The sequence below is a fragment of the Thalia democratica genome, chromosome 6, assembly GCF_965202585.1.
Source record: "Thalia democratica chromosome 6, ktThaDemo2.hap1.1, whole genome shotgun sequence".
In the NCBI taxonomy this organism is placed as follows: Eukaryota; Metazoa; Chordata; class Thaliacea; order Salpida; family Salpidae; genus Thalia; species Thalia democratica.
Genome location: NC_139170.1, coordinates 15253389 through 15271841, shown reverse-complemented (window position 1 = coordinate 15271841; position 18453 = coordinate 15253389). Strand labels below are relative to the sequence as shown.

The following is an 18453-nucleotide window of genomic DNA, read 5'->3' as shown; positions in this document are numbered from 1 at the left end:
CAAGAATAGCTTTTTTACTATTTGTTTTATTGAACTAAGTGTAAAATTAGCTTTTTATTAACTAGTACACAACTTTTTAAACAAGAAATACTAGTAGTACTACAAAAAAAAAATGATAAAAAAATTTATAAATAAGAAACACTTAATTATATAAGTAGTCATCATGGTGTACACCTGTGCACTTCACAGTAGGGTGCTTGGACATTGTTCTAGTGTGCACATAAAATTAATTTAAGTATCTTTGAATGAAGTTAGTTTAGTCTTTTTTAATATAAAAAGTCAAATATAGTATAAATTAACAGTTTTCAAAACCATGTTTGTATTTTTAAAAACACCAAGTAGTGTATTTATATTGTTTATAGACTACTGTGCCCAAAGTTTACTTTCCTGTTTACATCTTTTAATAAGGATGAAGACCACTGAACAATAGTATAAATTTTTAAAATAAATTTGAGTACAAATGCAAAAATTTGTTGCTAACTAAGTTTTGCTACAAAAATACTAATATCATTAAAAACTAAGTTTAATAAATCAGGTATACTAATTTTGCAGTACTTTTATAATTTTATTAAATGGTCATGATTATTTATAAGTTTTTATGAAAACTATATTTAAAAAACTTAATAAACTAGAGGCCGAAAACATAAAATTAAAAGATTAATTTAGCCTGGGTAGTGCCGCACATAAATTAAATTAACTCCGCCAAGCCACTAAGAAGTAATTGAGGAATGTTACATCATCCATTCGCTTATAGCCACTGTTTACAAAACAAGCCACTCTTCAACAGCAAGCCTCAAGTACAAAGACGGTTTCTCAATTCATACCACTTTATCAGTGGCTAATCACGTGATTTCCGTTTTGTCACCGGAAGTCGCGTTTGCATGGCAACGTGTTCAGCAGAGCGTGATGACTTATACATCCTTACAAATAGAGACTGAAGTTTTTATTTTTTAATTTGATAAAAAATGTAACTGTTGTTATAATTTAATTGTTCTTTTAACAAAACAAAAACTATGACCAAAAATTATAAATTGCCTTTCTCTATGTTATCTATGTAGAAATTTGTTTCGTAAGATAAAAATTTGATACTTTTCAAGCTACTTTTAAATTTCAAATTAATATTTTTACAAATAACATTATCAAAAAATTAACGATTGTAGAGTTGAATACTTATTTCATTTATAATCAATTTGCAATACGAACTTTAATAAATAAATAAAATATATATACACCATTGTTTTGCCTTTTAAGTAAATAAGTTTCAACAAAAAACTATCATTTTGAACAACTAAAAAACAACAACAAAATAGATATCAAAAACAAAGATACAGCAATTGAATTATTGCAATCTTGATTATAATCATAATTGTAAAAAATAAAAAATGTAAACATAAAATTACTTAAATATTTAAAACCGGTTGACTCTTTAATTAATTAAAAATACCTTTACTACTTTTATCTTTTGACACTGGTTGTTTTGAATTATTTTAAATGAACATATTATTTGTAAAAAACAGCAAATAAACATGATAACTGTATAGCAGGCTTTTACTTACTTGTCATGATTTAAGTTAAATTTTTGCTTATAAATTGTTAAAGTTTTTATAAAAAAAACAAGTTATATAGTACAATATTTAAATTACAAAAGAAACTGATGTTTTGTAAAATTGAAAAATTAAAAGTTGACCGGTCTAAAAAACAAAAAAACTGTTATATGACGTTTAAAAAGAAAACTTAAATAAACGTAATGAATAGATCCAACGTAATGAAAACGTGATTTGGAAAAGACAATAAAAAGACAAAATATCTAAAAATAAACTCTAGTTCATTTTGGTCGCATTTTCACACTGAACAAGAAAAAAAGCGAGAATTTTATTCAATTACAAAAATTCAAAAATAAAAAACACGCATTGTAGATTTGGCCGCTGATAAAAAGTGACACCAGAAATCTTTGTGACGTCACAAAAGTACAAATTCCCGCCAGGCGACTACCAGGAGATGTGAGGAGAAAATTTGCAACAATGAAAAAGTCGTTGGTTGAACAATGACCGCGGGCGAATACAAATGAGAAAGTGATTTGATGAAAGCGATAAAGTACTTGCTATTTAGCAGTCTTTTACCGACTGTTGCAAGTATGTTTGAAGTTTTGACTTTAAAGATTTACTTGAAATTATTTTTTACATATATATGGTATAAATGCTACTTCTATGTAGAAAACAAGTCTATTACACAGAGTAATTTTTGAGTTTTTTAAATTTCTAAAAAGTATTAACTTTTGGTTGAGGAACATCAATGTGAGAGTTTCATGGGTTTCTTTTTTGTTTAACGTTTTCGAGAAAACAAAACAGTTATCACAAACCTGTACTGATGTACTAGTTTCCGCATTATTCTTTTTCATTACTGTTTTGGGCTACCCGAAAAATTTTAAATAAACTAAATCGAGTAAAACTAAAACTTTTAAAACCAATATTATTAAACACAACTTATCTAATAACAAAAAAAAAAGTGCATCTATTAGCGAAAAACTACAAAAATATCTACCAAAACAATATGGCATACCCAATTAACAACAGCTAAATATTGCAAAAAGGTGAATTAGAACAAGGAAACACAGGGTTACATTTGTTCGCTGTTTTTCTTATTTGACACCTTCCACTGACTGAGACCTCTTCTTCTTCTTCGATCTTTTCTGCAACAGCTTGTTGTTGACCGCGTCCAAATTTTTGATGGGGGCAACTTGGTCGTAATCCACACGCATCGTTGCAAGCGCGTTCGCCATTTCGTCCTGTTGTGACGTAATAACAGTAAAATTTCTGTAGACTAATTAAAATTTTATTATAGTGGTAGCACAATGGTAGATGTATTAAAATGTCATTTCACTAAAACTATTAACTTGTTTTATTTAAAATCAAATTCAATAGCTGTACAACTTATTTCTGAGTAACTATAAGTTCACATATTTTCTTCATGAAAATTTTGTGACCATGAGAAATTTGTTAAACTGTTTAATACTTGTTTGCACTATTTTTTCATAAAACATGACATTTGTTTAGAGAAAACGGAAAAAGCTAAGACTTTAATAATACTTCTGCTTATGGTTGCACTTGTTCTCCCAAACTTATATTTCTATAGTTCTTCATGTTTAAATAAATTACTGTCAGAAATTATTGAAAGCTTATACTTTATATTAAAAAAAAATAACGGTTTTTAACAGATTTTAAAAATACTTATTACTTTGTAATTTGCTTGAAATTGTTTAATTTTTTGTTTGAGAAAATTATGCATCTAAACAATTATACTTGACCTAATAGTTTTGAAAGAAATAAAACCTTCAATAAAAACTGTTTTTACTTTTTGTAAATGTAGAAAATTATTTAAAACGAGTCACTTTATTCATTTATATTTAATATTTAATGAACTTGTAAATCAAACTAAACATTATTTTCAAGATTATACATACCAGATCAAATATGAAGGGTGCATTTTCATTACAAAAGACACAATTCATAAAATTGAACCAACCCTAATTGTTTGACAAGTGTTAAAGCTAATTATTTAAAATATCAATTAAATAAATAGCTGTACTTATACTACTAATTTATTAATACTGGTCTATGTCCCAAATACAGGATCTTACCTGAGGTTTTAGTATTTTTTAGCTTAGAGCAGATTGTGAAAACAAAAGATACTTGAAATTTTCTTATAACAAATAACGTGCTTTTAATAGATTTTTGGTGCAATGTAGTACATATTAATTTTTTATTTCACTATAGTTTTTTTTTACAGAGTCCTTTTATGATTATTAAATACAAAAATACTCGGTCCAGGAATACTTTTATTTAACAAAAGTTAAGCCAACCGACCTCAAATGACGCCCAACCCTAAACTAAAAACTTCGTATATTACTATGAGAGAAATATTAATTAATACAATATCTTACTTGTACTTCAGGCCATTGATCTTCTTCTTCTTTGAGAACTCTTGCAGAGTAAAGTGGTGTTTGTGGAACGTTGCTACCACCCTGTATTAATTTTAATAAATTATAGGAAAATAATTAGTATATGTTATTATAATAAGTGAGTACCCGACTGTTTTTTATGAAGTTAAAATATCTTGCTTTAATACAAATAAGTTTTACCAAACTACATTTTGCTACAACATAATAAATTCAAATATTCTAAACTAATTTGTTAACTTTATTTTACTGTAAAACAAAAGCAGTTATTAAAAAAAAAATCAATATAACAACTCTACAAAGTTACAATGTAAATTATCAATTAAGTATATTTTGTGTATTCTAAAAATAAACACGCGCCGCTCAAACAAGAACATACCATGACCCAAGGTGTTTTCATAAATTCTTCTATTTTTATTCTCTTTTCCGGTTCAGTGGTCAGCAGCTTTCTGATGAGTTGTTTTGCTGCAAAGTTTTGTGATCAACACAAAAGTGCTCATTGTAAATTACATCACCGGCCGCTTATAGCAGAATAAAAAGCGCACCGCATTGTTACACTGAAGCTCGCATTAATATATTTATTAGAAATAATTAGAGCTTATGCACTTCACTTCGCAGGTTTGAGCAAGCGCAGTTATTTTTTTGTATTGTGTTTTAACTCATTTTTGTGTCAGCTTTGTTTTTTAAGCATTTTAAAATTAAAACATAAAACTAAAAGTATGCGGTAAACTTTGCTTTTCTACTAGATTTTAAGATTAGTGTATTTTTTGCTCTTTTAATAGTATATAAAGCGTTAATTATAACTTATAATTATACTATATGTTTTGATTTTTAGAAAACAAATAAAGATATTTTATTTGAATTATCCTATTTGAATAAGATTTATTTAAGCACTGACGAGGTCTTTAACCGAAACTTAGTTTGTAAAATAAAGTCTTGAAAGAATAAATTTATTTGTAATTGTATATTATATACAATTATAGTAAATAATAACCTAATGCTAATTAATGATTCTTAAATTAATTGATTTTAACATAGTCATAAAACAATAAATTAATGTTTGAACTTTATTAAAATCTTATTAGTATTTAGAAGACTGAGTGCATCATTTAAATAGAACATGATCAAATATTACAATGATACAACCATATAACTACTACCTTTAAAAAAGAATAAAAACACTTGTAAAAATACTAAAAATGTTTAAATTACAAATCATTTTTATTTCTTTGTATATATACATATATCAAAAAAAAATTTAAAGTTTTGGTCAATAATGCTCGACAAGTTAAATTGGAGCTAAGTATTTATTGAAATAATTCAGATTTTTTTTTAACAGACAAGACCATAACACTAAAAAAGAAAAGCGAAAGACAAAATATATTTATTAATTACCAAAAAAACTATTTTAGCAAAATTAAACCTAACTAAATATCTAATCAAAGTAAAATTAAGCCTCGCACACGAGCAGTTTAAAACATTTTTCTAATACAACCTTCATTTTCTACACTTTACAAAATTATTTTTAGCAATCACTAAAACTTTTTCAAAATGCACAATTCTTAAGCCAGTAACAAAACTAAAATCAGCGTATTTTTAAACTTAGCTTACTGCACAAAAAACCTTTAAAAATTACTACGTCATATTAATTATAAACATTTTAAATTCTAAATTTCTGTGAAACATGTTTAACAAACTTTAGCTTATCTGAGATAGAAATATCTCATATACGAAACAGCTGAATAAAACTGATGTTTAAAATATAATTAAATTTATATACATATATTTTATACTAGAAATTAATTTCAAGGATTCTTTTTTTTATTCCAGCAAACTGATTTACTTAAAGAGTAGAACAGTCATCACTTATAACAATTAAACCTAGTAATCTAGAAAAATTTAGACTCACAAATAGTTCGGTTATTTAAAACAATTTATTAAAAAACCTAGCGGTCGTAAAAAAGTTTTCTTTGGTGAAATTAAGAATAATGCATCAATAATTTTGCAATTTGAAAAGGAACGCTTCTATTGACAAAAACATTAACCTGTAATAACGAATCGACAAAAAATACCAAAATATAAAACAAAACAAACTACATATTATATTATGCCATACTTATATTTTGAACTTGTGGTAAACAAGATTAAGTGGTGAAGTGTTTTTTGTAGTGTAGGAGATGATATGTGAATGCAGTTACTGTTAGTTCTCAAAAAATATTGTGTTTAAAACGTAAAAACTGTTTTTAAAATAATTCGAATGTTTAGCAACAGTTTTTGTAATTGGTTTTTAAAAACGTTAACAATTATGGAATTAAAATTAAAAAAAAAAAAAACTTAATTATTTTTATTATATACAACATAGATATATCAATAATAAAAAACATAAAACCTTACGTTTTTTAAACTATGTGTTTACATGTCAAAACATATTTACTTAACATTCAATTATACTATTACTTTAGTTATGTAGCCTGATAAGAAATATTTTTATATATTAGACATGTTCAATATAACACCATTTATAAATATTTTTCAAAACAACGATTATTTTATTGATATTTCAACAACTTAACATTAGTTAGGCAAAATTTAAACCTAAAAACTATTTTATGGAAGCAAAAAACCAAATTCTACTTGATTAAATTTTATACTAATTAGAAGTAATTTCTAAATTATATATATTTAATTGAAGTTATCAGACACATACTAAAATACCAACTACTTACTAGAAGTATTTATTTTCAAACACATTACGAATTCAATATATCAAACGTGTGGAATTTTTTCATTGAACATTGAATTAAAGTTTCAAAAAAAAATAAGTTCAAAAAGCACACAGACTTTAGAAAATTTTCTCTACAAAATTCCCATAAACCATAGAAATCTCATTAGACATATGGTTTTATTTCACAATCAGTTCATAAAAGGAAAACTCTGATTAAAATGAGAGCACTCAGCTAACAGTTAAAAGTTAAAAATATTTTTTAAGTATATCAGCAAAACATTTCTTACGTGTCTTTTTGTTAGTTTTAAACAAATTATTATATAATTTTTAAAAATTCTTTTCAAATTAAAATTTTTAACATTTATTTATTTGAATCTAACTTTTAAATGTCAAATTATGACCAACAAGAAGCTAAAAATACAACAAGAAATTAATCAAACTACAGCAAAAAATTCAAAAAAATATATATTAAAAAATACAAAAAAGGTTTTAATGAATAATACAAAAACGAGCAAACTTTTTAACTAGTCTCGATATCATTATAAAAAATCAAAATTTTAACATGTTAGCAAATACCAACCACAAAACAAAAGACTAAATACTTTATAAAATAAGCTTTATATTATCAATCAAGTATCTTAATTATGCAAATGACATATCACACAAAAATATCAAAATAAACGGAAACATATGGTAAATGTTAATGCGATATTTAAAAAATGTTCACGTTTTATTTTTTTTTTTTCAAAACATAGTTTAATATAATTGTTTGCTTTAAAACTATAAAAAACAAAAATCCAACTTGATTATAAACAACTTGAATTTATAATAATTTTTTTAGTAATGTTTTTTTTTATTTTAAAACAACCAGTTCTTTAATAATTAATGAGCTCACAAAATTGTTGGCAAATGTTTATTTGCCATGTTGATATAAAAAAAAATCAATAAGTATTGTTTAGTTCCAAAATTTTCCTTAAACTTTAAAATCAATGTACATGTATATGTAAAGTACATAATACTTTATAGGAAACTGGTAGAACAAAAAAAAGCCGAACCTTAAACATGCTGTAATATAATTAAAAATCATTTTTTATTTTTCAATTTAAAATTTCTGCAATATTATATAAACTGATTTCTACTACCCTGAATAGATTTTAAAACAACTTTTTTGTCTAACAATGACAGGTATTGAAGCAAAAAATTCCTAGTATTAACTTTTATTTTTTAAACACAATTATGTCAATACTTGCTATTAAACTTAGCAATATAAAGAGTAATCTGATAAAACATTGCTTACTAGAAAGACTAAAAAACAAACTTAACTAAAATTTCGTATTTAGTATGGCTGACTGTTTTTTACTAACTCAGTTTGATTATCAAAATATATCTTTAGACTGTTACTCAAATTTTAAAAATATACATAATCAGCAACTAATTTAGTTGAAAAAAAAATATTTGCTCAAGCAACTTCAACATCAAAACAAATAAATAATACCACATCTTAAAATATCGAATTGACTTCATTCAATTACTTATGTTTACGAAACTTATTAAATTTCTAAAATAAACTAAAACACATAATTTTTGTATTTACAAGTTATTGGTATGGAATCTTGTATAGATCACTTTGTAAAAATCTATCCGCAACAAACTATATCAAACAGAGAAAATTTATAAATTACTGTAACTAAATAAACTGTAACTTTTAATTTCGTATAGCAATTACAATTGCTGTACATACGGATTATGTACTTTTCTTTCATAGATCATAATATAAATTCTCCACTTAATGTTATATATATGGACTGATTAATAAATTATTTTCTAGTTTTACAAACAATGTACCTTGCTCGGACACGGCGTCCCACTCCGGGGAGGGGAACGTGTACTGGCCGTTTCTGATCCTCTTCTTCATTCCCGGCGATATTGCCAGACCGTGGTTGCTGTAAAATGGTGGAAACCCGCACAACCTGCACAAATTGAAATAATCAGGATACTTTGAAAACTTCTAATGACCTTTTTACCTTTTTTACACTAAATTTAAACTTTTATAAAAAAAAACATTTAGTTTATAATGGAGTCTGTTTTCAATCTAAAGTTTTCATTTAAAACCTGAAAAATGCACATATGTCTAATGTACGTTTGAAATTTATTTGGGAGCTTTTTATTTTAAGTGAGGCTAATACAAACTGAAACCAGCATAAACACTAGCATATAGTTTTGTGTATATTGATTTGCGAAAAAAAAGACTAAATTGTGTGCTTTATCTGTAATTTATACTAATCGAGTATGCTTTTACCGCAAAAGAAAAGAACAAAAAGTATTAAAGTAAAAATGTGTATCTGCGTGAGAATTTAGTAATAGGATAAATTTCATACCAAACTATTTTATTGTAACTTTTACAAAACGTTTTTTAAGGGTTAAATTTTATTAATCTAGCAATACTGATTAGTTTCTATAAATTTTCTAAATAAAAAAAGGAAATGTAAAGTAATCCGATCAACTATATAAAGAAAATAACAAAAAAAAATATCATCTAGGCAAAATATTTTTAAAATTGACCGAAGATTAACAAATTTTGAAATAAATTCATCAGTAAAGTACCAAACAAAAAACTTTACATTCATACACAAATAAATACTTCATTTGAACGACATAACATTTACGAAGCGACACTTATTATCTGCTTTAACATTTGAAAGTGCGAATAACGAGCCATCGTAAAAAGATTAAAGAAAATATGCCTCGTGTTTTGTGTGTGGCTCGAAATTCCAAAGTGCTTGCAAATAGCAACGAATGAAAACACCAACGCAAGTGCAGCACTTCAAACAGTGTTTGCTCTTATATGACGCCACAATGAGTTGTGTGGCGAAAATGGAAAATTGCCAGATTTTTAAAATTTATTGTAAAAATAATGTTTATTTGTGTTTAATCAATTGATTAAGCAGAGTATTTTGCTATATGTTTCACCGTGTTTGTTAATCAAAAATAAGAAGAACTACATTACTGGTTGTTCAAATAATAATCAATAGTGACAAATAAGGAATTTAGTGTGAAGGAAGTCCAACGTCCAACAATTTTCACTGTGATTGATATTAGCGCTTGTATTACATCTAAAATAATTTACTTTTTGATATGGTACTGTATACATACTGCATTATTTATTAGCAGTTGCCACATGAAACTGCAATTTTCTCGCATTAAAGCGAACAGAGTGTGTCGACGAAAATGTGCCAGATTTAAGCTGCACGAGTGACGAGCCGCTTTAGGTGGAAGTTCTCGTGTGAAAATGTTTGAAATTTACTGGTTTTTAACAGATTTATCTGCGAACTTGTGCTGCACGACACATGTCAGCTTCTTCGAACTCGGATGTTTGAAGGAGCGTTGTGAAGATGGCAATCGGTATGAGGAGCTCATGACAAGGATTACTAATTGAGATGGATAAAAGGATGGAAATTAACTCAAATTTTCTAATATGGGAGTGGAAATTTTTACAAATTATATCCTAACTACTAGATAGTGAGCTGAAAATTTAAACAAAAACTGTTTTTTTAGTTTAATGAAAAATGGATAAACTTTACTTTCAAAAGTTTACTTTGAAAACTACTTTAAAATCACCAATTTAAATGACCAACGTGAAATAATTCTATCGACAACTTTTTTTTTCCAAATTTGAAATTAGTAAAACTTGTTTTTTTTATAATCAATTGCAGATGTAAAGTTGTTTTAGCAGGTGAAAACTGCTACTTTATTGCGTCATAAAGGCTTGCGTAATAGAGAATTACGTCATTGGAGATATTTCAAAACACAACACACCACAAACTAAATGCTCGTCTTACAAAACTTATTTCATTCGTTAAGTCGATTAATTTACTTATTGTTTTGATTTCTATTTAACATTGAAAACAACGAATTCTGTTTGAAATTGTAAACTATTTATAAAATTGAAAATAGTTTTAAAAATTATTAAATTTTCAAACATAGTTATAAAAGATTATTTTCTTAATGAAACTAATTGAGACTTTATTAACACATTCTAAATATAGAGTTTCACCCTGTAGGGCTCTTAAGTATAATTTTTTAAATGTAAATTAAAAAAATAAATGCAGGATATTACAATTTGAATGAAACCAAGTGAAAATTATAAGGTCAAACTTTTCAAGTAATATTTTGAGGATATTATGCGCAAAACTGAAGTTTTTAAGTCAATAAATTAAACGTAAAAGCAAACACAATACTTTAGTTTTTATATAAATACATTTGAAAACATACATATCATAACGTATTGTTTTAAAAGTTACTTATGGAAAATAAAGTTTTTGGGTAACTTTTATACAACAAACAGGACTAAGTTTTAGATTTAGAAAAAAACACTAAGTTATTAGAAATTAAAGTAAAACAGTAAACTTTTTTTTATTTTCTGGTTTGCTTTTAATTTCTAATGTGAAATGTACAGTAATATTAATTTCTAATATTAATATTTAGTAAATAAATAAAAAATAAAAAACGCCATATAATACATTCAACTTCAATCGACACTAAAAAGCAAATATTGAGTGAACAAGCAAAATCATCACTAAGTAAATACAGTTTCTCTTGTTTTGTGAGAAATCCAAATTTACAAATATCTTTTTAAAATTTTAAAGCTTTTTTATCCTTTTTTAAATCTTATCAGATTTTATCAAAAGTAAGTTTAACTAAAAAATACAAAAAACATTATCACATAACCATCATAGATAAATACACACATTTAATTGTTATTATTTGCATAATTGAAAAAAACTAATTAGGTCATAACCTAGCCCTGTCGTATGTTTATATAATATGGCTTTAACTATAAAAGTTAAAATTATATAACAAGAAAAACTTTCACTAGCACTTTTATTATAATCTTTTTAAAAAAATCTGATGTTATTTATTCATTTAAATATTTTAAATAACAAATTATCTTAAACAAAAAAAAAACTAATACAGTTATTAAGACCAGTCTAGCTTGATTGTAAGTACATTACACTAAGAAAAAGTTTATATTTGCAATACAAGTTTAACTTAAGGGATATTTAAGTTTTAATATTTTTACAAGTTACCGGATTCCATGGGTTGTATATAAGTTTTGAGATATATCATATGTATAACAAAATAAAAAGTTTTTATAAAGTAATAAAAATCAGATGTTTAAACAGGCTTCTAACAAAAGAAGCCCGCAAAAAGGTTTAAAAGGACTATTAAAAGCGTAATTTATCTAAAACACATGCTTTACTATTTTTTTTATAATTTAGTCTTATCGAATTTCAAAAATTTTTAATAGAGAATTTTCACTTTGAAAAATAGTTTTTCTTTTTAAAATATGGGGTTTCTCTTTTGATTTTAGTAATAAACTTGACATCTTTATTTTAAGGTTCAAACACTTTTACGCTATTTAACGATTATATCCTGAAAGTTGACACTTCTAGTTAAAGTATTTAGAATATGATAGAATTTGTGCATATTTTAAACTACTGAGAAAGTAAAAATTGAAGAAGTTGTATTACATATATTTATACAAAAACTAAAAATGTTAATGCTTTTAAAGTTTAAAGAATAAAACAATAATCATTTTTATTACTAACTGCCAATGTTTTGTAAAAATATAAACTGATATAATTAAAATAAATTTATCTTTAAAAGACTTTCTAATAATACTACATTTACTCATTTATTCTCCAAGTAAAACAAACTATTGATACATTAAACTCACAGGATATACATGATGACCCCAATTGACCACATATCACACGACTTGTCATATTTTTCCGATCCTAAAACTTCAGGTGCTGCAAATAGTTTTAACATATTAGTTTTACGGTCCTTAAAAAAGTTGTGTTTTTATTTAAAAAATTAACAAATTATAAAAATTAAACATTTTTTGACAATTCAATAACTTATTCTAAAGGTACATATAACTCAAATAACAATATATATTTCGTGGTTAACTCTTCAGTTGTTTACTAAGAAATAAAAATAAATCTTTTAATCCAGTTTATATAGTCAAAAGGAAATCAATGTAAAAGTAATAATAATGAGCAAAGGGTAATTAACAAAACATAAGTAGTTTTAGTTACAATGAAACTATTTTTATTCTTAGTAAACAACTGAAGAGTTAAGCACGAAATATATATTGTTATTTGAGTTATATGTACCTTTAAATAAATTATAAAAATTCAAAACTAGCTAATTAAAACACTTGAAAACGAATAAATTTTTATATGCATGTACTACTTTTGTATTCATTTTTTTTAGTTACTAAAAAGACTTTTGATAAATGTTGTATATCTAAAACTAATAAAAACTCTTAGTTACACTTAATTTCAAAGAATAATTCATATTTTAAACATAATTTTATTAATGAAAACTTTATTCAATCAAAAATAATGCAAAACAAAACATACATTTAATCTGCAACAAAATATATTAAAAAAAGTTATGTAAAACTGTAACAACAAAATGTTACTAGCATTCGTAAACAAGACATAACATTCGGCAACTTTTTTTTTTTCAAGTTACTCACCAACGTAGTAAGGAGTGTAGCAGGGGGTGTTGAGCGAGTTGACGGCGGTGGTCAGCTTCGCGAAGCCGAAATCAGTGAGTTTCAGTATCGCCTTGCCCACCTCCTTGCACGAGTACAGCAGGTTCTCCGGCTTGACGTCCCTGTGCGCTATGTTGAGGTCGTGCAAGTACTTGATCGCGCTCCCGATGTCAGACATGATCTGCGACGCCTCTGTGATTATGATGTCATAATGTGAGTTCGGAATGTTTGTTTGATATTTACTTTTTTTGTGTAAAAGAGTTGACGCGGCATAACTGAAAGTTTAAAGTATTCGATGATAAAACAAATTTTACTAAAATCACTAATGCTGACGTTTTTTAATGACATAAATCACTAGTTGAGTTGATGATGAGATATTTTTAGACTTTTTTTTTGAACTAGTCTGAGTTGTTGGCAACAAACTTTAAGTTTTTAACGCAAAAAAAAAAACTACTTAAAACATACCCAATGTTTTAAAAGGCTCATTTACAACGTTAGAGTAGGGATGGACAACTTTCGCCCCGCTAAGCAGAAATCTCTATACGGCAATTTATTTAAAGCTTGAAAAAAATTCTGCAAATCTAATAAAAATGTTCTTTTTTATAATCAGTATTTTGAAACTTGCTCTTTGCTTTATTGCAAGTTCACATTAGTGCTTATGAAATGATTACTTTGAATTTTTCTAGTTAAGAGCTATTTTTAGTACAACTTTTAAAACTACGAAGACCTTTTTTAGCAAGTCTGGTCAGCGAAGGACTTTTTCTTGTAACCGGGGCCGCAAACTCAAAAAGTTGCCAACCCCTAATTTATACCCATATAGTAAATAAAAAGTGAGTTTGTTTGTAACTTTTTTCACAATTATAATATTTTTTACCGATTTTATTACAACAACAACTGTAATTTTTTTTGAAATAATTTAAGCATTGTATAAAACTTCAATTTATTTAATAACTTTATGAGAAAAAAGCATAAATTACCAAAAACATTGTTTACATTAGAATATTAAAACTTATAAAACTTCATTACTACTGATAAAAAATAAATATAATTAAAATTCATATTAGTCATGTTTTTACTAATGATGTAATCTACAAAATAGTGAAACCTTATTTGCAAAATTTCTGAAACTAAATATTAAAACACAACATTTAGTAAACACGTTTGGTAGTTTGCAATAAAACTATAGCTTGTATTTTTCAAGGTATTTTTTTTACTTTAATGAGCTTATACTGTAAACTAAAAAAATATAAAAACAATTTAAAACTAATTAATCCTAGATTTTTTGAAAAACATACAACACTTTTAAAAATAATTATTATTTATAAATTAAAATCCATAAACTCACGATGTTCATAAAGAATTTTATGAAAAGTCATGACTGACATATACTTGAGAAATTACTCATTAAGTGATTGCATTAACATAGTTCACATATTAATGATCAGTATGTCTAGCTAATAATTCTACAACAGCAAATAGCGTTACATTATCTTTTTAAAATAAAGCAACTATAAAAACATCATCCAAGCTTATACTTTTATGTAAATGGAAAATAATAATAAATATTTGAAACTTAAAAACAGATTGTAAAAATACTGAACAACGTCAGCAAAAGTTGAAGCAAAACAATAAAAATGGTTTTTGAATTTGTTCATAAACATGTTGAAACTACAAACAAAATCAGTATAAACTCTAATACTTCCACATAATGGATAAAACAAGCACATGCTTTCTAAACTATTTCGTAAGCAATTTTCACTTTAACCATTTAGCTTGTCTAAAGACGTAAATTTTCATGTTAATAAAATATACAAACTAAAAACCAACACAATCTGCATCTTATGATTTTTTACGTAATTTTATATTTGGTTTAACACTTAGAAAATTAATTTCTCTTAAGTAAACTAGTTTTAATTTTTACTTGGTTTAATTATTCTAATTTCAACATTTATACATTTATAGAGTGTATAATGCTGTAAAATTAATGAAGAATACTATAATCTAGTCGATAAAACTTATCAACTTTGTACTAAAATACTATTAAACAACCACTACTGCAATTAAAAGTATTTAATAATTAAAATATTATTGAAGTATAATATTAATAATTTAAAGTTATATAAGGCCATATATAATTTAAACAATTAGTAACTATTTTTGGAACTACTTAAATATTACTTTGTTATTATTGATATTTTTATTTTTTAAACCAGCCTAAAAGTATCTTAGTTAATGATCTTTTTTTTTTGTATTCACACAAAACTGATTTAGGTTAAAAGCATTTATCAACATTAAAAAAGGTACCTAATAAAACAGTTTTATTTATGTAAAAAACAGTTGGTTTTTGAGAAATAAAAAAGTTACAAAAACATACGAAAAAAACTTATAAACATAACTTGCAGTATTAAGTTTGATTCTAAAAACTTAAGTCATTTTTAAAATTCTTTACAAAAATAACATGGTAGTATTATAGTATTACTAAAGAAAAGCAAAAATTTAATGTTAAAAATTCGAGTATTTATCTTTAAGTATGCTGATAAAATATTTTTTTTAAACAACAAACCTCTTTCAGTGAATGCAGACTCTGCTCTTTCTTGTATGAAACTGAAAAGTTCGCCGCCTTGCATTCTGTACATTTTTTTGATTTAACTTTATAGTAAGTGAAAAAGTATAATGCAGTGAACATGTTGCATTAAAAAAAAAGAAACCAATTTCTAAGGTTAAAAGAATTAGATTTTGTAGTTATTATTTAAAAATGTTGGGTTGCAATACAAATGAATATCTAAAAATTTAATAAAGATGGTTCAATAGCCCTAGAAACAAACAACTATAACTTTTTTTTTACTTGAGTTAATGATATTTATTAAAAAAAATAACATCAACAATTTAACATTAGGAAAATAACTTTTTAATTTTTCAAACTTCCAATTAAAAAAATGTTTATAAAAACACAACATTTATTAACATTTTTAAAAAAACACAACCATGACCGCAACAAAATAGGCATTGCAACTTTTTTTTTATTTTTTAGCATAAATGAAGTGTATTTAAGTTTAATTTAAAAAATTTTTTGCATAGAAAGTAATACAGCATAATCAAGTAATAGTAAAAAATGTTAGAGTTTAAAGTTGCCTAAATATTAAAATCTTACAAACATTGTACTAACATAAATTGGAAAAATTATATTAATTATAACAAAATCGTTTAGAGAAAATTTTTCACAAGACTGTTTTAATATATTGCAATATCTAAACATAAAAAAATGTAAAAAATTAGAACTTAATAATTTGTTTACTTTAATTAATAACATAACAGAAATCTTGAATAACACCTTTAAAATAATTAAGCAACAAATGACGCTTGTTGTTTTCACTAACAAAGTTTACCATAGCTTCAATGATTTTAACCAACCTCTCCATAATGATGACGAGGCACCTTTTGTCCATGAAAATATTTTCAAACACATCAGCAATGCGAACAATGTGCTTGCAGCCGGCAGCTCTGTGGTGCAGGTCAACTTCTCTGCGCGCTTTTGCTGAATCAGTCAAAATCTGTTTTTTTTTTTTTGATAAAAGATAAGTCAACAAAACTGAACATTACAGTACTTATTATCAATACAAAATGTGAGAAAACAGTAATCAATAGAAGTATAAAAAACTATATCATTTATTTAGATATAACTATAAAAAAGTAAAGATTACTGTCATATAAGCTTACATCAAAAGGTCTGCAAACAAATATAAGAATCTAAAATTCACCAAAAAAAGCCTGAGTTTATGTATAAAAAACAAAAATACCAGTCATTAATTATACTGAACTTACAACTGAAAACTTGAACTTATTGATACATCAGGACTACAGGTTAAACTAACTTGTCACCCATATTTTCAAACTAGCCTGAATCTATGGCAACCTTGAATTTATCCTTTGAAATTTTCAATATAAATTTATAATCAATCTAATTTCCAAAAATATCAATTTATAGTTCATAAACAAAAATAAATAACTTATCTGTTTTAAAAACAACATTCAAAAGATTAAAACCTAATTCAAAACTTACTCTCAGTTATCTTAAAATTTTTAAGACTAAAGGATTTTCTTAGGTTTAGGTTTCATGTTATGCAACAATTTAAATATTTCAAAGATATTTAAAAGACATAAAATGTTTTTGCAAATTTATTTTAATTTTATATTAAATTTGTTTCAAATTACTTAATTCAAACAACAAACAATAAACAGACCTATCTAACACTAATTGAAGATAGTAATGATAGATTTAATAAACGTTATTCTTTTATTAATCTATTTTTAAGTCTCTAAAAAAATTATACACACCTTTAAAGCACATTTCTGTCCCGTTACTCTGTGCGTGCAGCCCAAGACCTTTCCATTGATACCTAGACCAAGGACATCTTTTGAATGTACAATATAATCTTGATCAAGAGAATATTTTTTTATTTGGAGAGGCATGAAACCTTTTGATGAAGCAGCCATATTTTTATAAACTATTTATTAACATAGTCTGATTGAAAAAAAATATATATATTTAGCAATGTTGAAATACACACTTCAGTTATCTTTACATTTTTATTTAATTAATGTAAATAAAAAACTATTAAGTTATAGTTGGTAACTTACAAGCAAAAAAGCCTTAGTCACACTCACTTCTAACTAAAATAATTAAATTTGAAGTCAAAGAAAAAAAAACAAGTAATTTTTACATGGTTGCCACTAGTATTGTTTAATGAACGACAAAGAAAGCGTTCTAAGTATTTGGCCATAAGACATCGTGTACAAAAAAACTTTTTGGTTATTGATTCAAACACCACTTGGATACAGGTACTTTACTATGTCATTGTTAAGGACGTAGTAAACCAAAAACTAAAATGAGTTACATCAAGCAAGCCTGAATTTAAGAAAAAAAATGACATAAAACATTATTATAAGCCAAAAATTAAAAACTATTAATAAAGCTTAAGTACCTAAAAAACAAAAAAGATTTCATTAAAATTTAGAATTTGTGAAAAAAGTAATTAAGTCATAAAATCTAGCCTATAATTTAGAAAAATTTTTTCAACTAGCCTGAGTAAAAATGTTTAATTAGCCCATGTATCGCTGAGACTTACAAAAAATATCCAAATTAACCTGAGTTCAACTGAAAAAATCCAAAAAGCCTAATTAATACATAGTTTTCTAAAAATTTTAAAC

General features: G+C 25.3%; 1 protein-coding gene across 1 annotated transcript; it reads right to left on the bottom strand.

Annotated features, from left to right (window-relative positions):
* Nucleotides 1-1188: 1188 nt before the first annotated feature.
* Nucleotides 1189-17759, bottom strand: LOC145838528 (MAP kinase-activated protein kinase 2-like). Its single transcript, XM_082946140.1, has 9 exons — nucleotides 17581-17759; nucleotides 16657-16796; nucleotides 15809-15873; nucleotides 13228-13437; nucleotides 12418-12493; nucleotides 8526-8650; nucleotides 4335-4420; nucleotides 3941-4021; nucleotides 1189-2785 (listed from the first exon to the last, which is right to left on the bottom strand). Exons 1-9 carry the CDS (start codon nucleotides 17737-17739, stop codon nucleotides 2639-2641), a joined length of 1089 nt encoding a protein of 362 aa, XP_082802266.1. The 5' UTR covers nucleotides 17740-17759; the 3' UTR covers nucleotides 1189-2638.
* Between the last annotated feature and the right edge of the window lie 694 nt (nucleotides 17760-18453).

Bases quoted from the DNA above. Each gene is read 5' to 3' on its own strand.
- LOC145838528 (XM_082946140.1), bottom strand. From the start codon at position 17,739: ATGGCTGCTTCATCAAAAGGTTTCATGCCTCTCCAAATAAAAAAATAT. The intron at 8,651-12,417 runs GTGAGTTTAATG...CAATTTGTGCAG, and splicing joins GGGGTCATCATGTATATCCT to GTTGTGCGGGTTTCCACCAT. The intron at 4,421-8,525 runs GTACATTGTTTG...AAAACTTTGCAG, and splicing joins GGACGCCGTGTCCGAGCAAG to CAAAACAACTCATCAGAAAG.